Source organism: Oryctolagus cuniculus, chromosome 5 (assembly GCF_051225735.1).
Source record: "Oryctolagus cuniculus isolate XC-2025 breed Fujian yellow rabbit chromosome 5, ASM5122573v1, whole genome shotgun sequence".
NCBI lineage: Eukaryota > Metazoa > Chordata > Mammalia > Lagomorpha > Leporidae > Oryctolagus > Oryctolagus cuniculus.
In genome coordinates this window covers 127,983,921-128,006,787 of record NC_142871.1, presented here as the reverse complement: position 1 = coordinate 128,006,787, position 22,867 = coordinate 127,983,921, and the positions used below count along the sequence as shown (strand labels likewise).

General features: G+C 57.9%; 4 protein-coding genes across 16 annotated transcripts in view; 2 read left to right on the top strand and 2 right to left on the bottom strand.

Moving 5' to 3' along the window:
• Window positions 1-692: 692 nt before the first annotated feature.
• FRS3 (fibroblast growth factor receptor substrate 3) lies at window positions 693-8,834 on the bottom strand. 4 transcript variants are annotated; one of them, XM_051854165.3, is made up of 8 exons: window positions 8,583-8,833; window positions 6,988-7,110; window positions 5,997-6,085; window positions 5,071-5,257; window positions 3,122-3,283; window positions 2,190-2,347; window positions 1,285-1,974; window positions 693-1,189 (listed from the first exon to the last, which is right to left on the bottom strand). In XM_051854165.3, exons 3-8 carry the CDS (start codon window positions 6,060-6,062, stop codon window positions 1,166-1,168), a joined length of 1,287 nt encoding a protein of 428 aa, XP_051710125.2. In that variant the 5' UTR covers window positions 6,063-6,085; window positions 6,988-7,110; window positions 8,583-8,833; the 3' UTR covers window positions 693-1,165.
• A 168-nt stretch (window positions 8,835-9,002) lies between these two features.
• On the top strand, window positions 9,003-14,737 carry PRICKLE4 (prickle planar cell polarity protein 4). Of its 6 annotated transcripts, none has more exons than XM_089333960.1 (8): window positions 9,003-9,501; window positions 9,887-10,068; window positions 10,949-11,095; window positions 11,491-11,598; window positions 12,208-12,345; window positions 12,642-12,845; window positions 13,416-13,620; window positions 14,086-14,737. In XM_089333960.1, the coding sequence occupies exons 3-8, from the start codon at window positions 10,961-10,963 to the stop codon at window positions 14,436-14,438; spliced, it is 1,143 nt and encodes a 380-aa protein (XP_089190086.1). In that variant the 5' UTR covers window positions 9,003-9,501; window positions 9,887-10,068; window positions 10,949-10,960; the 3' UTR covers window positions 14,439-14,737. The 6 variants fall into 6 exon arrangements, with proteins under 6 accessions (XP_089190086.1, XP_051711667.3, XP_069930197.1 ...); XM_051855707.3 differs by having other exon boundaries at window positions 9,005-9,501; window positions 10,032-10,068; XM_070074096.2 differs by lacking the exon at window positions 11,491-11,598 and having other exon boundaries at window positions 9,399-9,501; window positions 10,032-10,068; window positions 12,647-12,845.
• Window positions 14,738-14,882: 145 nt separating this feature from the next.
• Window positions 14,883-16,173, top strand: TOMM6 (translocase of outer mitochondrial membrane 6). 2 transcript variants are annotated; one of them, XM_017344785.4, is made up of 3 exons: window positions 14,883-15,085; window positions 15,532-15,636; window positions 15,854-16,173. In XM_017344785.4, the coding sequence occupies exons 1-2, from the start codon at window positions 14,958-14,960 to the stop codon at window positions 15,626-15,628; spliced, it is 225 nt and encodes a 74-aa protein (XP_017200274.1). In that variant the 5' UTR covers window positions 14,883-14,957; the 3' UTR covers window positions 15,629-15,636; window positions 15,854-16,173. The 2 variants fall into 2 exon arrangements, with proteins under 2 accessions (XP_017200274.1, NP_001164724.1); NM_001171253.1 differs by lacking the exon at window positions 15,854-16,173 and having other exon boundaries at window positions 14,958-15,085; window positions 15,532-15,628.
• USP49 (ubiquitin specific peptidase 49) overlaps window positions 15,850-22,867 on the bottom strand; it is a 107,756-nt gene continuing 100,738 nt past the window's right edge. For 2 of the 4 annotated variants that reach the window (XM_008262745.5, XM_008262740.5), the window contains exon 7: window positions 15,850-22,310. In XM_008262745.5, the coding sequence (XP_008260967.1) occupies window positions 22,120-22,310 (191 nt within the window). In that variant the 3' untranslated portion in view covers window positions 15,850-22,119. 4 annotated transcript variants of the gene reach the window in all.

Genomic DNA, 22,867 nt, shown 5'->3' with positions numbered 1-22,867 from the left:
CCAGCCGGAGTGGCTTATCATAGACACTGGATTTAGATTAACCGCACAGGCTCTGAGTCAGAAATGCAGTCTTGGAGGAAGAGAGGCCAGCGAGGCGAGGGGAGACGGCCTTGGGCGGGAGAAAGGGCGCTCCCGCGGCAGAGGCACTGGGGCGGGAGTCGGAGCGGTGCACCAGCAGGGGCCAGTAGGGCTCCACCCTTGTGGTAGGGTAGAGGTGTCCCCCACGGGCCATTCCTGGGCAGCAGTCCTCCAGGAGAGCTGCACTTTGCAGGTCAGGCCATCTAGTTACACATTATACCCTGTTTGTTTCCTTTTGCTTCTCCTGTGCAAGGAGAAGTCCTGTTTAAAGGTTCTGGTCTTGACTCAGCCGTGCTGGCCAGAGCAGAGGAGGATCCAGGGTCCACGTTTGTGCCCCTGTTACAGGGGAGCACTGGCGCCTGGGGCCTGACCGGGAGCAGAGCGTCGTGAGGGGTTCCAGAGCCGGGACCTCATGCAGCCGCCCCAGTCCACCCCCAGCCCGCAGACCTCGCTGCATCCGGGACTCTGCCCGTCCTGTTATTTGACTTCAACAGAGGATCCATCCCTGTCAGCTCTTAGGTTCTCATCACAGACTTGTCACAAGAGCCCCAGCTGCCCCACCCCTGCCCTCTGACCACACCAGAAGAGTCCATAAGAAGGAATCGTGACTGGGCCAGAATTTAAAAATAATTATATTAATAATAAATATGTTAAATTACATTTAAAACAATAAATAGAAAAATAAACTGATAAATAAAATCAACAGGTACAAAATGTTTCGAAGTTCCAACCAAAAAACTCACACGGACAGTAGACGGACGAGACAAATGGACACGGGCGGGGGGGAACTCGATCGAGGGGACCCTTCACAGTTTACGGCGAGGCGCCCTCCTCGCCCGGTCACCCCTCCTCTCTCCAGCGTGGAGGCCAGGAGACGCAGTGGCTGACATCTTTGGGGGCTCCAGGCAGCTGGGAAGCATCTGGTCCCACCTCGAGGCCTCCTGCAAAGCGGCCCCGCAGCCGGGGGTGGGGGCCGGGCCGTCCCTACAGAGGCAGGTCGGTGCTGTTGTGCCTGGTCTTCCTGGCCGTGCCGTCGTCCCGGGGCAGAGCCCTCTGCAGGCTGGACATGGCCGCCGTCTTCTTGAGGTCAATCACGGCGTAGGAGTCTGAGCTGCGGGCAGGGTGTGTGGTGGGCAGGGGGGACTGAGGGACCGAGGGGTTCTGGGGCCCCTTGGGGCGGTCCCCACCCCAGCCCTTCAGCTCCACCTGGATGTAGTTGAGCTGCCTTGGGGGCTCGGGGCCCGGCCGGCGGAAATCAAAGTTGAAGACCCTTGGGGAGCCGCGGCGGCGGGTCAGTGGCACGGGGAAGCTGCCGTGGCTGCGGATGGTGGCCCGGGTGCTGGTGGGCTTCTGCAGGGGGGTCTCGTCCTCCTCGCCGTCGGGGAAGCCATTGGAGGAGGGTGTGAGCCCGTCCCTCGAGTCCCCGTCATCCCCGGCCTCCCCCCCAAGCTGCTGCGCATGGCTCTCCCACACCGGGGGCAGGGCGGGCAGGTTCTCGTAGTGCAGCAGGGCGGCCCGGCGCTGGGCCAGGCCGTTCCAGCCCGGCTCCTCTGGGCTCAGTCTCCAGCCAGCCCCCCGCCGCAGCCCCCCGCCGACATTCTCATAGGTGCACTTGGGCTGGGCAGGGCACTCCGAGGGGCCTTCGTTGTTGTTGTGGTGGGGGGGGTCGCGCAGGCTGGGGCAAAGGCCCTGGCACTTCATCACGTGCCGCCGAGCCGGGGTTGGGCCCAGCACAAACTTCACCTGGCCCGGCTGCAGGAACACCTGTGCGTCCTGCTGGTCGGGGCCGGGGGCCTGGGCGGGGAAGGGGAGCCGGCCCTCAGGCAGGGGCTGCAGGAAGTGCCGGCTCCTGGGCTGGTCCTCCTCGCCGGCCGGGGTGTTGACGTAGGTGTGGGACTGGGCGGGCAGCAGGGTGCCGGTGAAGCGGGGAGGAAGGAGAGAACAGAGGGACAGGATGAAAGGCTCAGGGCAAACAGAGGGAGCTTCTTCTTCTGCTCGCCCTCCAGGGAAGGGACCCTGTCGGTGTGCTCCCCCTTCCCGTGAGCCTTACTGGGAGGAGAGGCCATGTGTCCAGTCCCCCCCGCCCCCGGACCGACCGGCTGCCCGCTCACCTGCTCGTCAGGGGCGATGAGGGTGTGGGTGGACTCCTCCCCGAGCGAGGGGTGTCGCAGGCTGCTGGCTGAAGGCCGCGGGGTTGCTGAGAAGCGTGGGCCCTCCCCAGGGCAGCCAGGGAAGCCGTTGGAGAAGCTGGAGACGGTGTAGCCTAGAGCTGGGTCGGGAGATAGGACTGGGTAAGTGGCACTTCAAACCGCCCGACAGCCACAGCGGTGCCCATGTGTATAGTGTCCCGGGCCGCCCACCATCGGAGGAGACACTGTGGGAGCTCCATGATGGTTGGCTCCGTTGAACCGGCAGCTGCTGGGACCCTTCACCTTCTCTCTGCTCTTCAAACCCGGCCCCAGGCCTCAGAGCTCAGCTTGCGGCCCACCTTGCCTCCTCCTCCACGACGGCCTCCCCTGAAATTCCTCAGGGACACCTTGCTGTCACCGGGCTGTCCCTCTGCCTCACTGTGGTGCTGCCAGTGAGCTCCAGGGAAGCTCCTGGCCAGTCCAGGGAGTGCAGACCACTGCCGAGCAGGTGTTCCGTCCGGATGGCGACCGAGCGAGCAGAGACTGGGAGCCCTTCCAGGGGATGGTCCCGGCCGCGGGCGCCTGCCCCAGCAGCCAGCCAGGGCTGTGGGTATGGCCCGGCAGACAGAAGGAAGGCAGCAAAAGAGCGCCAGACGGCCGTTTCCATGGAAACCCAGCCTCTGCCTGCCTGCTCCCCGGGACTCCAGAGCCTTGGCTTGAGTCACCTGATTGGCCCAGCCCCAGACTCGCCCATCCTCAAGGGTGGTTCTGATGACGGAGGACGGTCCTGGGAGAGGCTCACCCTGCACCCCCCACTGTCCCCGGCCCCTTCCACGCATGCCTCCAAGACCCGTGCTCCCCGGGCCCGTGCTGGTGTACGGGCGCTGCAGTAGCAAGCATGGGGGTCTCCTCACCACTGGGCGGCTGGGCCCCCCGCGGGAGGTCGAGCTCCGTGGGGTGGCTGTTGCGGGTGCTGATCACGGGCTCTTCCATCACGTTGATGCTGTTGCACTGCATCAGGTCCTGAAGGAGGTTGAAGATTTCCTCAGCCCGGGAGCACTTGAAGGCAAATATCCCTGGAGAAGGAGGGGAAGGAACGAGGCTCCTGGGACCCTGTGCCGCGTGGGGAAGGCCCACAGGAGCCAGTAGCGGCACGGTGGCATGCAGCAATTACTGGCCTGCAGGGGGCAGCATCGCATCTCCCACCCTGAGTATTCTTCCCCGTATCCTGCAGAATGCAAGGGTACTGGGGGCGCCGCCCACGCCCACACCCACACCCACACGGTCCACTGCTCCCCTCTTATGAATGAATGCCCACTTCGGCTGTGCTCCTGCCGTGAGCTCCTTCGCACAAGGACAAGGGCATTCAGGGCGACGGGGAGAGAAAAAAACGCCCAAGAGGCACGGGAGAACGCTGGGTGTGGGACGATTCCACCAGACACGCTGGACCCCACGCCCATGCCCAGAAAGACAAGCCCCGCCCAGCTGGGGTACCAGCCCTTGGCCCGACACCCCACGGCCTCTGAGCTCTCCAAGGGCAGGAGGTCTGTCCTGCTCACCCCCTGTTCACCGGGTATTTGGCCCAGTGCCTGGCCAGAGGGAATGTGCTCCCCCCACCCTCCCCTCCGTGTCCAGGCCTATGGCCTCACAGAACGTGGACTCTGGTGTGGAAGGGGAGGGGTGCTGGGAGGCACACATGGAAGTTCTCGGGGCAGCCAGCCTCCCGGCCCTGTCAGTTCCAGGTCCTGGGAGCTGAGTATCTGGCACGCAGGGGGCCGAGTGTGTCCCGGGCTCTTGGCCTGGCGTGGGACCCTGCAACCCTTCCTCTAGCAGGGGACCTGGGGCTCAGGGAAGGCTCTCTGGGGTATGGAGATGCACGCGCCCACCACTCAGACTGTCACGCTGTCAGGTGAGGGAATGACGTTGGGTAAAAGGGCCACGCTGGCCAGAGTCGAGGGTGGCACCTGCACTCCTGTCTTCAACTCCGTTTCCTGTGAACTTCTTGAAGTACCCCCATATGTGAAGGGTTGGAAAAGACCGGAGCGGTCTGGAGTTTCAGAAGAATCCTGTGTTGGGGCCTAGAGTGGCCTCGCCTCTCTCGCCTCAGCCCACACTGCCTGCCCCTGCGTGAGGCGTGCTAAGGGTACACAAGACACAGCGGGAAAGGCTCCTCCCGCAGACAACCCCCGGGGCTGCCTGGCCGGAAGCCTCAGAGAGCCACTGCTTAGGCACAATCCTGGACAGCAGTCACGACCCCAGGCGGGACTCCTTGGAAGAGCTTACGTCTGCATCCCGAAAGACAAGCCCTGCCACGCCACTCTCGCCAAGAGCCATGGCTGCCTCTGGCCCCGACCGCAAGGAACAGCCCGAAGCCCCTGAGCTGTGCTGCAGGGAGAGACCATCACGCCCACCGCCACAGGAGACTCGGGGCAGAGACGGACGCCTTCGCGGGTCCCTGCACACCAAGGACCCAGGAGTCTTGCTCCCTGAGCCTCCCAGCCCCATGGCAGCCAGTCTCCTGCCTCAGATGCTGGGTACTCAGAAAAAAGTTTGCTCCTACTTAGGGGGCAACAGGGATCTTTGCAACTGGAGTAGCAGAGGGAGGAGTCGCTGCTAGCTTCTGTCCGGTGGGCTCTGGCCCAGGAGCCCTGGCTCTCTCCCGTGGGTTGTGTGATGAATGTCTCCAAGAAGGGACCCAGGTTGGAGCCGCGATGCCTCAAGAGGAAGGTCATACGTTATGCAACGCCATGCTTGGTGCTCTTGGCTAAGACCCTGCCCCCTCTCTGGGCGACACCTGCAGACCCAGTGCCTGCCCCACGTGCACAGGCCCTTACCCCGGGGCTGGGGTGGGGCTGGCACTCACCCTGGCCTGTCTGACACCGGCGGCCACTCTCGAAGGAGAAGAGGTTGGAGTCGTAGCCGTAGCGCCGCAGGCAGAGGTAGGGCCAGCGGACGGCCTCGCGCCGACGCAGGTGCAGCACCAGCTCGCTCTGCGTCAGCTCCATCACCCCAGAGCCCAGCTCCACCCCCTCGTCATCCACATTGGTCACCTGGTCGGGAGAGCACAGAGGGGCAACAGGTGAGTCTAACAAGTGCGTGCAGGGGTCCCCAAGCCGCCAGGAGGCAGTCAGACGCACAACTAGAGCTTGGGGACGGCGGGTCTCTGCGGACTCCCCTCCAGACTCCACTGAGTGCCACAGGTCGCCGGGGCTGCAGAAAGTGGTGCACGGACCCACAGCAGCTGCCTGGACAAACAGACTCATCTTGTTAGGTGCACGGTGAGGAAAGAGGTAGCCTGCTGACCTTCAAGGTCAGAGAGTGAAATGGCCAATGTTGGAAGACCTCAGATGTGCCAAGGCTTAGCATCCAGGGACCAGACATTAAATGGGGAAGGGGTTCAACTGTCAAGTCAAAATCTGAAGACCCTGAAAAAGTCAAGGACAAGTGAGAACGAACACAAACTGCCTCCCCAGTGGTACGCCCTTGCTGAGGGCGCCCTCTTCTGGCGGGCAGGAGAAGCATGCACCTCAGCACACCCCAGCAGGCGGAGGTCCCCACTGCCAGGCCCAGCTTCCCAAAGCAAACAGCAAACAGCATTATTTTAAATACCTCACATAGATTAACTCACAGACTTGCTGCTTTGCCCCAAAGTGTATATAAACCTACAAAAACACACTGGCAGCAGTGGATGTTCTAAAAGCACCATTTTCGCTACTATGCTACAGCTCCTCTTAATTTCTGGTAGTATCGACAGCCACAAAAATGCAGTGGAGAAGGCGCTCTGGGTACCTTGAACTTGGTGGGGTGGTTGTCTGGGACGCTGTCTCTGTTCAGGCAGCTGCAGCAGCTCCCCATGGTGTCAGAGCAGCCGGCCCGCCCTGGGGGAAGAGGGATGAGCAGCTCAGAAAGGCCTGCTCTGGGCGGACACTTCTCCTGTGGTCCGCTCCTCCATCCCCAGGACTGCAACAAAGACCCTCCTTCAAGGAATCCCCACTCTCAGCTCAGGGCCAGACCCACAGCAGGCAAACATGCATTGCTGTTGGGACTGTAGTAGGATTCGCACAGGTTTGGGGATGAGCGCTTCTTGGAGGTAACATTCCATGCTGTCCTGGCTGGGTACAGGGGATTCTGATCCTGGTGCTGACGGGGAAGGGGCACGAGGCAGGAGCACGAGCAGGGACAGAGGTGGCGCCCGGAGGAAGCGGGCTGTGTCAGAAGGGGGTGGGCGCTCACCGGGAACCCCGGCACTCTGGCCACTGCACCTTCCTTCTCGCCCTCCCTCACCGCGATCCCAACACCCACCTCGTTTATCTTCCTCACGTCCTCCTTTAATGGGCTGCTCCAGTGCGATCATAAAGATACGCTTAGGAGACTAAATGGTAACCACAGACATAGATTGGGTAGCTCCTCACCAACACAAAGGCTGGGTTTCTTCCCCTTTGAAGGGGAGACCAGAGGCCTCACTCGCCGGCTTTCCCGTCCAAGATTCGGGAACTCGGATTACATGTCACAACGACCAAGCTGAAGCCCAGGATGGCAAGGGTACCATTCTGGCCCGCGTGAGCTAAGAGAGTAGGAAACGCATGGGCCAAAGAGCAAGGAACAAATGTAAGAGTTGCAACTTGCACGAGACCCGTGGGGGGATGCAGCCCGTCGGAGCCGCTACCCTCCTAGAACTCCCGCTGCATGGATAGAGCCTATGACAATTCAGCGACCTGTTCCCTCCGTCCTGCCCAACTTGGAAGCCTGCAGGAAGCTGATTCCTACCCGCAGCTCTTACCTCACCCAGGCCATTGGGGAGCCGACCATGGGAGGGGCATGGGGAAGGAGCCCCTCTTTATTCGCCCCGTCCTCGCTGAGGGCTCATGGCTATCGGTCTGCAGAGAAGTCACCGGGGGCTCACCTAGCAGGAGACACAGAGACTGCAGGTTAACGGAGACCTTCACCCCCGCCACCCCCGCTGTCCACAAAACTGCTGTGCTGTCCATCCGGGGCCCAATCAAACAGCAAGGATCAAAGTGACATCAAGGGCAAAGGGACCCCGTATACCAAGATCCATAGGCCATGAGAGGGAGAAACTCCCCTAGGACCACGCGTTTCAGTCTGAGCCCCAGACCCTTGAAACCCAGCACCCTCGAGTGCCCTCTGAATCCTGTTTCTGCCAACACCCAGACGCCCCCTTACCTTTGCAGAGAACTGTACCCCCACACAGTGCTTTCTCAAAAGGACACGAAGATGTGCAGGGCTGGAGAGGGCACTGGCTTCCCATTCAGGAAACCAACGCTCTGGCCAGCTTTGTCGCTACTAAGTATCCCAACTCCACTCCCTTCCCACCACCTGAGTTTTTAGAGGAAATATCTGTATACCGAGGCAAGACAAACATCACTAACATGGCCATCTCCTTCTTCCAGCTCACCCTGGGAAGCCTGGTAGACTTTCTGTCCTCCAAGCTCGGGAAGGCCTAACTTTAACACTGATGTTAACAGTAAGCCAAAATCTCAGGGTGTCAAGACCCAAGCAGACGAGACGAGCCATCCCCCCCTTCTGCTCCAGAAAAGCGACGATTCCCACGGTCCCTTGTGCCCTGAAACCCTGAGCCACGTCCAGGTCAAAGGACCCCACCCTCCCCTCGGGTTACTCTGGAAGGAGGAAGCAGGCTGAGGGAGGTGTGCAGACTCGGGACAGGTGGCTGGGAAGTCCTGGGGCTTGAGCCACCAAGAGCCCTAGGGGCATGTGGAGCCAGTAACTATAGGGGGCAGGGTGGGGGAGGGGTGCAATGTTCCTGTCCCCCTGCCTTGGAGATACCAGGACACGTCACCAGAGAGCCCACTGAGGGGTGCTTACGTTGGGGTGGGGGGCTCTGGTCTGGGATCAAGGGCAGGAACTAGAGGGGGTGATGGGTAATAACGAATAACAAGTCTTGGGGGGATGTGGGCAAGAATTCCAGATTTGGGCACCGAGCAAGAACAGGGTGGGGGAGGGAGGTAAGGGTACGCAGCAGAGGAGTTTCCCAGCGGTGGAGCATTTCGGGGACATCTGGGAGAGAACTGTGGGGCCGGGGGCGGGCTGGCGGCGTGAGCGAGGGGCTCTGGGGGCTCCGCAGGGCACGCAGGTGTGCCCGAGGGAAGGGAGCGAGGGAGGGGTCTGGGGAGCGAGAGGCAGGTTTAAGCTGCAGGGCTGTCAGAGAGAATTTCTGGACACCCGTCAGGCGTGGGGAGGTCGGAGCCGCGCGTCGTCCCCGCATCCCCGCCCCCAGCCCCGGGGCTCCACCGCCCGCCCGCCCGGGACTTCCAGGGAGGGAGCGGAGACTGCGGCGCGGCGCGACGCGGCCTCGGTGGAGCCGCCTCGTCCCCGCCCCGCCGCGCCCCGACTCACATCGCCCCGCGGCCCGGGCGGCGCCGGGCCCCGCTCCCGGGTCCCGCTGCAGCAGCCGCCGCCCGCCCGCAGCTAAGGCCTCCCCGCCCCGCCCCGCGGCCGAAGGGTCGGAGGTCACCGGCAGCACCAACGAGACGCTGCGGGCGGGCGGACCCGAGCGGGGGCGACCGGCGCGCAGCCTAGAAGGTCCCTTTGGAGGACTTTGCAGGCGGGAGCAGGGAGCATGCGCAGACGCCAGAGGGCGCTCGGGGCCAGCTGCTGAGCAAGCCCGGCGGGGGCGGGGCGGAGCCTGGGGCGGGGGCGGGGCAAAGAGGCGGGGCTGAGGGGCGGGAGGTGGGGTTTCCCCGGGGAGCACAGAGGGGACGGGGGCTGGAAGAGGGGATAAAAGAGAGGCTGTGAAGGGGCAGTAGGGAGAAGGGCAGGGCCGGGGCACCCTGGAAGCGTTCTGAGGAGAGGGGAGGGAGTGGGTGGGAAGTGGATGACACCCACGGAGGGGGCGGGGCTGAGGGGCCGAGACAAGGCCTGGGGGGACTCCGGGGACGGCCGGGGGAAGGGGCTTGCGGACAAGGTGTTTCCATCCTGCACGAGCCGGCGGACGCGGTCCTGGCGCGAAGCCCGTGTGTGCGGAGGCAGTGGAGCCTCACGCGTCCTCCCCGAGAGCTCACGACTGCTTTCCCGCCGTCTGCGGCTCCAGGCTCCTCCCCAGCAGCCCTGTCCCCCCGGCCGGGGAGGGGCTGGAGGGGGCCGCTGGAGGCGTGGGAAAGGAAGGGCTGCGCGGTGCGGGCGGGCGTGGAGGCCCCGGGATGGCCCCTGTCCGTTCGGCCCAGACATCGGCGCGCGGCGAGAGTGAGAGCCCGGCGGAGACCCAGTCCCTGCCCCTGAGCCCCCAGCAGCCAAGCCGAGACACACACGGCAGGAGGTGGGCCCTCCCAAGTCCCGTCGGGGGAGCCTTGACGGGACCGGCCTCTCCCTACCCTTCTCCCTCCCGCTGTCCCGGGAAACCCTCCCGTCCCTCGGGCCTCTGGGGCTGTGCCCTCTAGGGTAAGGGTGGGTTGGGGAGGCCGAACCCCTGAGCTCGGTACACCTGCTAGGAGGCGGTAGAGGGCGTTCCTCCCAGCCCCTTAGATCTGAAGGGGCAAGGAGAGGACAGGAGTGTAAGGAATGGGGCCGGTTGGTAAGGTGGGTTCCAGTGCTGGGTGGAGGTGCAGTTGGGCCCGCCTCAGAGGGTGCAAGGGTGAGGGGTGCAGGTCTGATTTTCCAGCGACGTCTCCTGTCTCCGTATTGGACGATTCCACGGAAAGCAGAGCGCAGCGGGAAGAGGGTGCAAGTCCCCCTCTGGGGCCCCAGGTGCCCCCTCCCTGGCTGCCTGGAGCAGGGGAAGTGCTGTTAGGGGGAGTGGCTACTTCTGGCCCTGACTGCCAAGCGCCCATCCTGGCCACCCTTCCACAGGAAACCTGACCTGAGAGACAGAACAGGAAGGAAGCAGGTGGGTGTGGAGCCAGGAAGGAGGGAGGGGTGGCACGGGCCATTTGAAGGGGGGGTGTTTGGGGGGTCACGACTGGGGAGCAATATCATTAACGGTTGGGGTGTAGACACGGGCCCTGACCCCACAGCTGGGTTTTAGGGAGACCCGGGCTTTGGCGATGGCCTCCTGTGTGCCCTGCTGCTCGGAGGCCACCTCCTCCCAAGGCTTCCCTTGGCCTTCTAGTGTGGTCTTGGGCAATCAGTTCATCTCCGTTTATTTCAGCCGTAAAAGAGGGTAAGGGAGACTCCCTGGTAGAGTGTGGAGGACGGCCTATACTGTAGAAAATGCTGGAGCAGTCTGCTCTGGTTGCTTTTCGACCAGGGGGTGTGTGTGTATCTCGGGTGTTCAGAGCTCTGCCCCTGCCCCCTCCCAGAGAGCTCCTGGAAGCAGGGCCCCCGCTCCCCTCAACTTCTGCAGCCCCGCCCCGCCCCACCCCTCTGTACCCCAGTCCTACCCGGGCCGGCCCAAAAGCAGGAACTGGGCTGCTGGTGCTGTCCCTGCACAAGCAGTTGGGGGTGGGAAGACTCAGGCTGGCTCGCCTGCCCGAAGCTTCACCCGAAAGGCAAAATACCCCCTGCTGTCTCCCACCATGGGACTTCTCTTACCTCCAGCCCAATCCTAAGAGACCCCAGAATTGTGATTTTTTGAAAGCCCTGGCTTAAAGACCTGGCTCTGCCCTTTACTAGCTGTTCTACCCTGGGCATACAATTCATGCTCAGTTTGCTCCTCTGGAAAATGGGCACAGTACCACGGAAGCCACCTGGTTGTTGGGCCGACGGGGTGAGGCCGAGCGCATTGTGAGAGCCCAGGAGATGGAGGTGTTCTTCTTGGTTTGGGACAGACTTTGCCACCAATGTCAGAGCTGGACAATGGCTGGCCCCACCGAGAGGACAGTCCCACATCCAGGCAGCCAGGCCCACCGGCCAATTGGGACAGTGACTCGGACCACCTACCAGGACGTGAGCCAGAGGACCCTTCCAATGGGGCGGTAAGAGTGGTGAGAGTCCTGCCTGGGCTGAGACCCCTGGGGCCCCCTCTGCTCCCTGCCCTCTGGTGGGAGGTTTGACACCCCACCCCCTTTATCTTTTCAGGAATTCCTCTTTCTTACAGTCCTGGGGAGCTCTCCTTGGTGGGGAGGAGGTGCTGTGTCCTCAAAGCTTTAGCCACAAGGAGCCCGGCTGGGGAACAGGGTGTTCAGGCATCAGAAGGGAGGCAGTTTGCGGGCAAGGGCCCTTCCAGCCTCCCTCCCATCAGCCCAGGACTGGGTGCCCTCAGTGAGGATCCCCAAGAGGGGAATGCTTCGAATCTGCTCTCTGCTGGAGGGGAGGTGGCCACGAGGGACAATGCAGCCCTGGAATGCCTCCCCCTCTGCTGGCTCCTCAGGGTCCTGCAATTCTGAGCTCTGGTCCCCAGCGCCTGGACGCCAACCACGCCCCCGGCTGGCCTGAGCTACGGACCCTCCTGCGGCAGCTCCCTCCACAAGACAGCCATGTGCGTCCTGCACCCCCTCTTCCCTCTTTCTTGCCCCCCCCATCCCTTGGTCCTCAGCTCACTTATTGTGGGAAGACCCAGGGTCCCCAAGTCAGGGGGTATGGATTTAAGCCCAGCTCTGCCTCATCTACTTAAGGGGTGCAGGAACGTCTGCTCTGGCCGCCACAGTGGTTAAGTTTACGAGCAAATGAGCGATGGACGTGAGCGGCTTTTGGAACCAGTCATGGAATGGACCAATGCAGAGTGTGGTGGCGAAGGGTTTATTGAGGGCGCATGTGTGCCCAGCCTCAAGGCTCACAATTCAGCCGGGGAGGCCAGACGGGAGTATATGACATAATTAGAGACGGCGGGAGAATGGGAGTCCATGCTGGGCTCTGAGTCACTGGGAGCAAGGAGCTAAAACCCTGGGGACAGGGCTAAGGGGGCGCTCAGGCCCTGGGTGACCCCTGGGGTGTGGGGGGGATGGAGGTGGCCTTTCTCTTGTACCCCTTTGCCTCATTCGCTGCCCTTCCCAGTGCTCTCTGCTGTTGGCTCCCGCACTTCCCGGGTGGGGGGTGGTCTGCAGCCTCTCTCTGAGACCCCACGGCTAAGCCTCAGTCTGTTCTGCAGGAGCGCTATTGCCTGGCCCTTGCGGAGGAGGAGCGCGCCGAGCTGCAGCTCTTCTGTGCCCAGAGGAAGCAGGAGGCCCTGGGACAGGGGGTGGTGCACCCAGTCTCTCCGGGGCTCGAAGGCCACACCTGTGAGAAGGTTTGGACCCCCTCCCCCCGCGAGCCTTGCTCTCCCTCCACTCTGCCCCTCTCACTTACGCAGAAGGGACCAACTTCTGGGATTCTGGCCAGGAAGTGGGGTCCAGGCTTTGCAATGTGGAAGATGTTGGGAACAAGGGACTCAAGCATGGGGGGTGGGTTCTTGGTGGAGGCTGCAGTGGGGAGCGGGTGCAGGTTGGGGTTGGGATGGACAAGGAGAGTGGTGTGCAGGTTGGGGTTGGGATGGGCAAGGGGAGTGGTGCGGGCTCTGACCAGCCCAGCGCGCCCGCCCGCCAGTGCAGGCAGCCGCTGAAGCCAGGCGAGTATGGAGTGTTCGCAGCTCGGGCAGGGGAGCGGCGCTGCTGGCACCGGTCTTGCTTTACCTGCCAGGCCTGTGGCCAGACCTTGGTAAGCCTCATCTACTTCTACCGCGATGGGCATCTCTACTGCGGCCGTCATCACGCCGAATTGCTGCGGCCGCGTTGCCCAGCTTGCGACCAGGTACAGCACGGGGCCGGCAGCGGGTGGTGGAGCTTTGGGTTTGCGTATGGCCAGCGTGGTGGGATACTAAGGGATGTCCTCCTGGGCTGCAGCCCCTCCTGGCATGTGGGAATGAGGTAGGGAGAACCAGGAACCAGCCCAGGACCACCCTGTCTCCTGGGCACGTGGGACCCCTACTTTATCTGTGCCCTCCCTCCATGAAAGCAGAGTCCTTCCAATGTTACGGACTCAGAATGTCTCAGCAGACTCTTGGAATCCATCTCAGTATATCGGGTGCCCAGTGCTATGCTGAGTGTCAGCACAAAAGGTAGCGCCTAGCAGAGCTGGGAGTCTCCCCAGCCGAGGCAGCCAGGGTCGCACGCCCTTCGAGCAGTGCCCCTGCCACCTGCTACCTGGGGCATCCTGGCCAAGCCTGTCCAGCCCTTCCTGCGTCTGAGAGCAGCTGATCAAATGGGAATGTCTTAGACGTGCTTCGGCGTTAACTGGGCTTAAGGCGTGGCTACTGGATGAATGAATGAATGGATGGATGAATGAACGAACGAACGAACCGCTCCCCTCTCCCTCTCCCAGCTGATCTTCTCCCCGCGCTGCACCGAGGCCGAGGGACGGCGCTGGCACGAGAACCACTTCTGCTGCCAGGACTGCGCCGGGCCCCTGGGTGGAGGCCGCTATGCCCTGCCGGGGGGCAGCCCCTGCTGCCTCAGCTGTTTCGAGAGCCGCTACTCGGACGCGGGCTCGAGCTCGGCCGGGACGCTGGAAGGGCGGGCGACCCTTGGTATGGGAGAGGTGCAGAGCAGAGCGGGAGGGGGCGGCGGCTTGGGCTGGGAGGAGGGGTCCTCCTGAGCTAAGATCCTCGCCCCGGTCCCGCGCCATCCCCTCCCTCCAGCAGCGCCCCCTCCCCCCCGACGCGAGCCTCCGGGCCCGCAGCTCTCACCGCGCGTCCCTGGCCGCAGCGCTCCAAGGGCCTCCCGGACCCACCCCGCGCCGCGGTCGGGGCTGCGGCGCCGGACTTGCTCCCGGGAGGGGGACGCGGCCGCCCTCTGGTGGGCGGAGGCGGAGAGGCGGGGGACCCTGGAGAGGACTGGCGGCGGCACTGGGGGCGGCCGCTGGTCCTGGGGCGGGGAGGGGCGAGACGGGACCGGGTGCGGCGCTGGGCTCAACTGTCGGGTCGCCCAGCCTGGTTCCGGGAGAGGGAAACTCGGGGCCCCGAGGTGAGCGTTTCTGTCTTGCCCCGGCACAGGGGAGGAGGGACCCAAACGAACTGAACGCAAGGATCGCTCCTCGATGAACACCCTAACCACCAACAGTGCAGCCCTTCTCGCCGCAGCCGCCAGCTCCAGCCTGGAAACCCAGCAGGGGAAGGAGTGCCGAGCTGGGGCCGAGGCAGAGGGACCCACGAAGCGGGAACAAGGCCTTCTAGAGACGCCCCATGATCCGAGGGAGGATGTCCCCTGCTCCACCTGCTCCTCTTCCTCTGACTCAGAACCCGAAGGCTTTTTCTTGGGCCAGCCTCTTCCCCGGTCCCGGAAGACCCCTGGATGCCCCCAAGCAGGGGACAGAGCCACCTCCAGGAAGCACTGCACCATTTGCTAGTGACACAGACAGGAGACGGCGGGGAATAGGGTGGGAGGGATCTTGTGAGGCGAGAACACCAGGCGCTCCTCCCCTTACAAAACTCCTAAGATGAAAGCAATCGGGGACCGAGCCTGGGAGTTACAAATTGCGACCCCTTTTAGCACAGCGCGTTCTACGACTTTCGATGGAGACTTTCTTGAAAACCCCATTCCCCAAGGCTACGTTTTCCGGGCAGAGCCAGCCCCTACCCCACCCTCACGGGCTGGGACAGCCCAGCATCCTCCTCTGGAGCCACCGAAAGGATCACTCGGCACGTGCAGCTGCAGAGCGGGAGCCAGCAGCAGGGGACTGTGGAGTCGGGCCGCGCGCCTCCATGTGCAGCGCTGGGGGCGGGCCCGACTCGGACGTCGGCGCATGCTCAGGTCGCAGCGCCCTCTGCCGGCCAGCACCGCCGGAAGTGCCAGGCCGGAAGTTGCGTATCGCCGGGGCGGCTGCTATACCGTGTGAGGGGACCGTGCTGAGCGCAAAGGTGCTGCTATGGCTTCCAGTGGGGTCACTGTGAATCCTTCTGGCCCCGCGAATGAAGCTCCAGAGATCCCTGACAACGTGGGAGATTGGCTTCGTGGCGTCTATCGCTTTGCCACTGACAGGAATGATTTCCGGAGGTAACTGAGCCAGGCATCCCGGTCCCTCTCTGCCCTTCACCGTCTACACCTGCTGCGTTGCCCTGTCCCTGTGGGGTTGGCGTCCCCGGGGGTGTCTCGGTACACTGCCAACATCGTGTCCTTCTCATGGCCTTGGGTGTACCTTGCTGGGGTCCTTGACCGCGGGAGTTGCGTGGGGGCAGACGCGATCTGTTAAAGAGACGCTATATAGGGTGACGGGGCGGGAGAAGGTGCCCAAATACCAACAGGGTTTTGGGCGCTGGACGAGTGCTTAGTTGGTCTGTGGGTTTGATCCTGCCGTTATCAGGCTCAGAAGTGGACTCAGAATTCCCACGTGGGTCTTGGGCAACCTCAGGAAGGAGGCGGTGATGGCTTCCTCGCTGTGTTGGGTGACTATCCAAGGGACTCCGTGGCCACAGGACTGATGAAATACATTCTTTTTCCAGGAACTTGATTCTCAATTTGGGACTGTTTGCTGCAGGCGTGTGGCTGGCCAGGAACTTGAGTGATATTGACCTAATGGCACCCCAGCCAGGGGTGTAGCCAAGGAGGTAAGCGCCTAATCTCTGCATGTCTTAGGAATCCTAGAGGTGGGGAGAAGCCGTGATTTATACCAATTGTTCATGAAATTTAGAAGACTCGATTTTAAACCCTTGGCTTTCCTAGCTAAATGTGTTTCCAGATGGCACAAGGGATTTGAATCTTAGCAGTCTCCCTCCTGTGCTTTCCGTTTCTGATGTCATCTGTTGTCCTGTCATCTGATTGCAGATAGATGGAATCTCGGTGCAGTACTCAAGCCTTCCAAAAGCAGCCCACAGTGTGTGACCACCACAGGACATGCCCCGATGGCGGCTGAAGTTTGATGCAGCGGGAGCCTCCCCCTTCCCTGCCTGGTTCTCTCTCCTCCCTTGAGTCCACTGGGAACTGTGCTCCCTGGTGAGCAGCCCAGCCCCCGCTAAGGTATCGCTTCTGCTCTGTCAAGTTCTGTACATAGTTCCCACAGTTTTGCACCGTGTGAGCGCTCCGGTCCTGAGGACTAACAATGGTGTGTTAACAGATATGTGAAATAAAGACTGCATACAAGGACAGCCATTTTATTCTTTTAATAAGAAACTTCTGCTTACAAAAACAAGGTGTAAAAAGTCAAGATTTACAAAAATCATAAAAACATGATTTATATTTCATACTCAAAAGAGGCAGGAACAAGATCCAAACATGGATTGTAATGGAGGTGGTCTGCGTCATTTTAAAAAAGGAAAAGGAATGGAAATGGTAACCACCGTACGTTGATGTTCACAGAGCATGAGGCTTATTCTTGAGGCATTTCCATTGCTGAGCAGTACTGCGGGAAGAAGCCATTTGGTGTTGCATAGCATGTTAGTGCACCACGTGGGTTCCAGGCCCGGGGGAGGGGGGGCTTTGCTGCTGGAAGAGTGAGGTGTGGCGGCAAGAACAGTGCAGTGAGGTGGAGGCAGTGCTGAAGAGGCCTGGGCAGTGGGCGCTGCAGCGACACTGCCGAGGAAGCGGCCTCCTTCATGAAGAACCGGTGTTTGTAACCCTAACATGCACAGTAGGGCCACTCTGGGGCTTTGGAGTCTTTGGAAACTTGAGTATGTAAGGAACTGGTATGGAAAGACTCAGAAAGCTGTAGAAAGGCAGAGACAGGTTCCCCAGGGCAGCTTGTTGCTGGCCAATTTACACTACTAGGTGTTTGAAAAAATACTGCTTTTATGCACCAAGTCTCCTGTAGAGCTGGTGTGGGATTAAAGGATGAGAATCGGAGAGGAAGGTCAGTCTGACCACAATGGCCCTACAGTTTGTTCACTAAAGGTGAACAGGACAGAATCGTTTTTCTTCATCCTGCCAGCACAGATCTCATGAAGAAAGTTTGAGACTTAGCCTTTTTTTTTTTTTTTTTTTTAATGATTAAGAAGTGCCAATCTCTTGTATTACTCAGATGCATCCTGATAGGACAGAGCCGTGAGCTTGTGTCATTTTAGGCCTGTTGTTAACCTATGACGAAGCCAAGACCCTTCAGGCTCTACACTGGGATCACAGACATTCTGAGGGGTTTTTAGATGATTAAGAGTCACGTACACGAGAGCTAGGCTTATGTCTGAAGCCATCACCCCTCAAATGGTGACCAGGAGGAAGTTTATAACCATGGCCTGGACGCTAAACCCCATCAGACAACTGCTGAGACATGAAATAGTGGCACTTGCTATTTTTCATGGGAAGGAAACTTAGATCCTGAAAGTCTTCATCCCTAAGTATGAACAGTTTGATCTGATAAAAATTTACAAATTTGAAAATCAAAACCCAACCAGTATTATAGCAGCTTGCAAAAGCATAATTTTGGTTTCTCAAAACATAATGTGTTAGTTTCAAAGTGATAGTGTTTACTCTTGGTTGGTTTTTAATGCCGTAATGCTGGTTGGGTACTGTTTCATTTACACTGACTTAACTCTTCAAAGTGATACGAATTTAGTAGTCTGAATCTAACAAGTGCCAAAATCAGTAATTCTGGAAATGCAGGTGCTGGCTTTCATCAGTGCCAACGCAACATTCTCCCCACGGGAAGTCAATTTTGTATCACGTTATACTTCTCAGCCTGGGCTATTTAACGCTAGCACAGTATAACAATTTTAGCTAGTTAAGATGTTAAGCATTAGTAAGTATGGAGAGGCCACAAAAACGAGGGCTTGGCTCGGTGTTAGAGTAGCTGTGGTCTCTCAGAGCCATGAGTACCTAGTGGTTACAGTTACAGCCCTAGACGTAGAGAATGGTTATCAAGCATGGAAGATACAAACTAAACTCTCAGTTGAATTTAGAAGGTGCTTTTCAGCGTCAGTGCTGAGTTTAAAAAAGAATTAGAATAGCAGGGAGAAGCATACTTACCTGGTTAAAAAAACAAAACCCAAAACCCTCAGGGAGAAATCTCTTCACCTACTTAATGAGCCCAGTAACTAAGTTGAGGGACCCAGTTATCAGTGTGCTTTATGTGGCGAGCTTTTTAAACACCCTTTGGTGAGATGTCACATGCTCGGTGAAAAACTGAAGGTTGGAGAAAGAAGAAACAGGCTGTGCAGAGCCCTGCAGTGAGCACACCACTGTCCCAGCCAGCACCTGGGGAACCCGTCGGGGGCCACGTCAGAGGCTGCGCCCTCCTTTGCACGATTACCTTTGCATGTTACACAGTGCACCGCTTTCCTTCCAATCCTGTGTTCATGTGTGGTAGGGGACTTTGCTACACTGCTTCCTGGCATTTGTGAGAGAACTTCAGAACCGAGGGAAGGTGCCACTTCAAGAGGAACCCTTTTTGTTTGACATCCTCCAGCCTTAGTCACTGTTTGGATAAAGACCAAAAGGCTGTTTTTGTGCTCTTGCAACCAGCTGGTAAAGCAAGGCGCGGTCCTAGCGAGGGCCATGGTATACAGTTAGAAAGGGGTGGTCTCCCAGGCTGGTTTGAAAAGGCCAGAGCTGGTGTCTGGAACCGAAGAGGGTGGAAAGAGCTACACAGTGTGCCTTAAAGAGCAGCCGTGTGACGACCAATCACAAAGAGAAAGAACTTGGAGATCACAATGACATCGCAGAACTTGCTGGTAAGAATAATTTGCATTCACACACAGAGATAAGAAATGCTTTTCGAAAGTCTGATACCAAACGTCCTTTAAACACTGTACAGACTCATTTGCCACTTGAAATGACAAAAAGGAATCCTTTCCCTTAATCTTTTCAATCCCATGCAAACCATAATTGGGTACAAGGCACCAAATTTTAGGAATTGTATAAAATTAGTTCACAAAACTTTATCAATAAGTAAAACAAATTCCATTCTCCCTCCCTGCCTGCCCACCCTCTTCCCCACCCTCCCCCACCCCACCCATCCCCAACCAAGTTTTCTTCTGCACTACTGTTGACCTCTCGGCCTTACACGGGGCATGCCCCACTGCCAGCCAACCCACCTCATTGGTTCTTCCTTGGTACTTGGATGGAGCTGTAAGCATAGCCAGAGTCGGGAACTCATACAATCATTGGCTCCGAAGCCTTGCCATTAAAAACAAAAATAAACTCTGCTATTGAGTCCATAGGACACATTAACATTTTCTACAGTTTCCAATCCTATTAATGACATTGTAAGAGACATCTGGGAATTCCTTCCAGTGTGGCACTGCCCCCGCCCCTCAGCCTAAGAGGGGCGGTATCAAAGCGGGCAAGAGCTCTGTCCACCATTTACTAAGAGCTTCGGTTCCTGGCTGCTGAGGTCATTCCTATTGTTTGACACTAGTGTGGATGCCCTCCTGGAGGCAACCAAGGGTGAGGGTCAGGCTGGGTTGAGGTAAAAATCCCTTCTGAGGGCCAGGGTGCTTTCACTCGGCTGGCGACAGCAGCAGTAAACATGCCAGCCGTCTGCAAGGGCTCCTGAAGGAGACTCCCAGCTCAGTGCCTGGGAGAGAGGCAGGCCCGCTAAGGTCCATTAGGAGATCCTGGGGTCGACTGGGTAGAATATGGTCAACTCCTAACTGGTTCTTATGTTCTCTTTAGACTGTTTCAATTTAACCTAAGATGCAACTGAGACATTCATCTACTTCACAATATGCAAATAAATTAAAGGCAAAGGGACATTTCCCTCCCAACAGCCATCGGCTTATGCAGCAGGGAACTCTTTGAATAAACATCTCCTTAAATACTAAGTTTGTAACAGTGTCTAGTGCTGCTGCCTCTGGGTACCTGAGGTGTCTGCGACTGTGGCACTGTGGCGAGCACCTTCGCGAGTCTGGGGCTCTGCTGGAGAACGCTGATGTTGGCTTCTATTCCAACTCATTTTACTAATTTGATACATGGGTGCCCAGCTAAGTTAAGCACTCATTTTACAATGTGCTTAATCTGCTTAAGAATCCTTAGAATATTTGGTATAAAACTATTTGTAAAAATTAAGTTGGAAGATCTTTTAGTTTTCCATTACATGCTTGTGTTTTAGTAAGTATTTCCCCGTGGACAGCTTACGAGGCGAAAGAGATACTCTAGCTTTTCTCCGTGTTGTAAGTTCTCTTTTTCTAGAGTAATAAATAATGGGATTCACGGGAAGATGAGGCACAACTTGTAGTTTCCTTCCCCTTTCACTCTCCGTAGTGTTCGGAGTTAATGCGCTTTTCCACTGCCGCAAGAAGCATCTCCAAGTCATGCTGACTTACAAACGTGGGTTTTAAGAGAACAGGGTCACATCCAAGCCTCTGGCAGCGTGGGCAGCTGGGACACTTTAAAACAGTGTCCAGGAGAGGCTGAGCCCAGGCAGTGCTTATATAAAGAAGCCTGCAGCAGGTAATATAAACCAAACAGCATAAAACATGCCATACGCTATCGCTTCCAAATAAAAGCTAAATATTACAGAAACCTCACAGTGTTGGCAAAAGCAAGTTTAATTTAAAATATAGTCACTCCTTCCCTATCAGGGTGAACTATTTTCTGTCTGAATTTCCTCCATGTCTCTGTGCTGTCTGGAAGGTCCTATGGGAGAGTTCATCTCAGAAGAGGTCAATGGCAACTGCTACCCATCTGTTCGGGAATGTGGCCCGTCAACATGGCTAAAGCTATATCCCTCACTCTTTCGCCTCGCTTTCCCCACTTCCCACCCTGCCCCTAGCTCCCTTCCACATCTATTCCCTTCTACCTGAATTCAAACATTAACATGGTACACTCAGTCAAAAGATGAGCATTCATAGTGGTAGGCTGAGGCTCACTGCAGTAAGCAGAGTTCGGGTTTGTGTGCACCTGCACCACGAGCCTCAGGGAAGCGCTGAGAAGTCAGTGGTGTGGATGGGGAGGAGGGTTTTTGTCCAGACTTTCATTCCACTTAGAAACTGACTCAATTTAAAGTTTCATTTCACTAGCGCTGGAGTAAAGGACAGGGCACTCTTGCTTTTTTCTCTGATGGACTGAGTATTGGTGGAGTTGAGATTTGGGAGGAAACAGGCCAGGGCCATCAGTAATAAACTGTCGGGCAGGAGGAGGTGGGTTCCTTTACAGTTCCCAGGCCCCAGCAGAACAACATCTCTCGGCACTTGTGAACATGACCATTCCAGCTCTCTAGGGGCAAGAAAGAAGCTGGATGCTGCACCAAGGTAAAAAGAGGTGCCAGGCATTGAAGTAAGCTCCTGCCCACCCTCAGAACTGAGTTCTGAGAAAACCTTAAACAAGCAGCTGAAGGCCCAGCTTAAACCACACGTTTGCTTGCCCTGGACCTGAACCAGGCATCTGCTATAGAACTGGGATAGTCAGGAGCGAGTGCCCTTTGGCCCAGCATACAACCAAAAACACATACTAGTCTATTGCTTCCTTATGTGAACTGCCCCTGCTGTAGAACGAAGGGATGTTCACGCCGGTCTCAGAAGAATGGAATGATTGAGTGACAGCACCAGCCAGAGAGGGTATGGCATATGAAAACCTCCCACTTTGCACAGGGAAATTTGCTCATTCTTCAACTGCTAGCCCCTATACAAGAAGTCTGCAAGTCTTCAACCCTTGAGGGTTACTTCCATTCTGGGAATAAATCCTTAGACTTCACTTCCCACCTTGGAACCAATCCCATCCAGCTGGCTAGCAGCGCAGGGCCCTCCTCACGTGCTCTGTCCAGGGCTCCTCACATCGGGAGGGTTCTTCTGGGGCTCCAAGGAAGTCCCAGTAGGCAGGGGAATCACATACTGGATCCCACTGTCCCGGTGGATGTGACCAATTTGCTCCCTCTTTTCTCCACCCAGATCCCTCTAAATTCAGAAGCAACAGATGAAAGGATCTTCATAGAAGTTACTCCTTTTGATGTATTTTATGGTAGGAGGGAATTCCCAAATCCATTCAAAGGAAAGTAATTCCAAATCTCATGAGAAGACATGAATCACCTGGCACGTTCTACTCTAGACCCAGTGAGGCAAACCTAGAAGAGTCGTCTGTTCCTGCAGTAAGCCTTATCTCCCATGAAAGGAGACGTAGACACCTTTAGTTAGAAAGCAATCCAGTCTTTGATGCACGCCTCCCGTTCAGGGGAATGTCTGGGGTCTGCCTTCACCATTGTTGCGGGACTGCACCTGAGCTTGGAGTTGGGTTTCTGAGATTCTTGCATTGCCCTGCACTGTTCTTTGAGTGTAAAAAAGGATGTAGGCCTGGGTTTTGCACACTTCCTCGACACTGCATACATTCAGCTTTGAGTCATTGCAGTGGACCCAAAAACCTAGGAAACCAAAGGAGAGAAAGAGAGAAAATGACTACTTAAGATTTCTGTCAGCAGGCAAAACCAGGAGATGAAGAAAGGGACAGAAGAGTTCTGAATAGAGCCAAGCCTTGCTTCCTGGTGGCAGGGAAGGGACAAGTAAAAGAAACCAACAGACTTCCAGTGACCACTGGCTTTCACCACACCAACCCGCCCATGACACTGCAATACCCACTGACTGTACTTCTTGTCCTCATTTTACTCAGGCTTTTCATGGCCCATTAGAGCCTTCAACCAAGACAGCACAGATAGTGAGGGCTACGCAACAGGAAGAGGACAGGGAGGGGAGGAGCCCTGGAAATGGAGGACAGTGATAAGGGGAAATTTCGAAGCACTAGTGTGTTTGTCCACAGGCTCTGGGTGATGGGTTCAGATGAGTGCCCTGCTGCAGGCACACCTGCAGCCCATCTGCCTGAGTGCAGTGGCCGGGAGGCTCTGCTCTGCAGGACAAGAACCAGAAGCTCCTTGGAGGAGTCCCTGCATCGCTACACTTCCCACAGTAAGGGAAGTTGTAAGGA

Bases quoted from the DNA above. Each gene is read 5' to 3' on its own strand.
- FRS3 (XM_051854163.3), bottom strand. From the start codon at position 6,062: ATGGGGAGCTGCTGCAGCTGCCTGAACAGAGACAGCGTCCCAGACAAC. The intron at 3,284-5,070 runs GTGAGTGCCAGC...CTCCTTCTCCAG, and splicing joins CCGGTGTCAGACAGGCCAGG to GGATATTTGCCTTCAAGTGC. The intron at 2,348-3,121 runs GTGAGGAGACCC...CTCCCGACCCAG, and splicing joins GGGGGCCCAGCCGCCCAGTG to CTCTAGGCTACACCGTCTCC.
- PRICKLE4 (XM_051855707.3), top strand. From the start codon at position 9,386: ATGGCCCCTGTCCGTTCGGCCCAGACATCGGCGCGCGGCGAGAGTGAG. The intron at 9,502-10,031 runs GTGGGCCCTCCC...ACCCTTCCACAG, and splicing joins CGAGACACACACGGCAGGAG to GAAACCTGACCTGAGAGACA. The intron at 11,599-12,207 runs GTGCGTCCTGCA...TCTGTTCTGCAG, and splicing joins TCCCTCCACAAGACAGCCAT to GAGCGCTATTGCCTGGCCCT.
- TOMM6 (XM_017344785.4), top strand. From the start codon at position 14,958: ATGGCTTCCAGTGGGGTCACTGTGAATCCTTCTGGCCCCGCGAATGAA. The intron at 15,086-15,531 runs GTAACTGAGCCA...TTCTTTTTCCAG, and splicing joins GACAGGAATGATTTCCGGAG to GAACTTGATTCTCAATTTGG.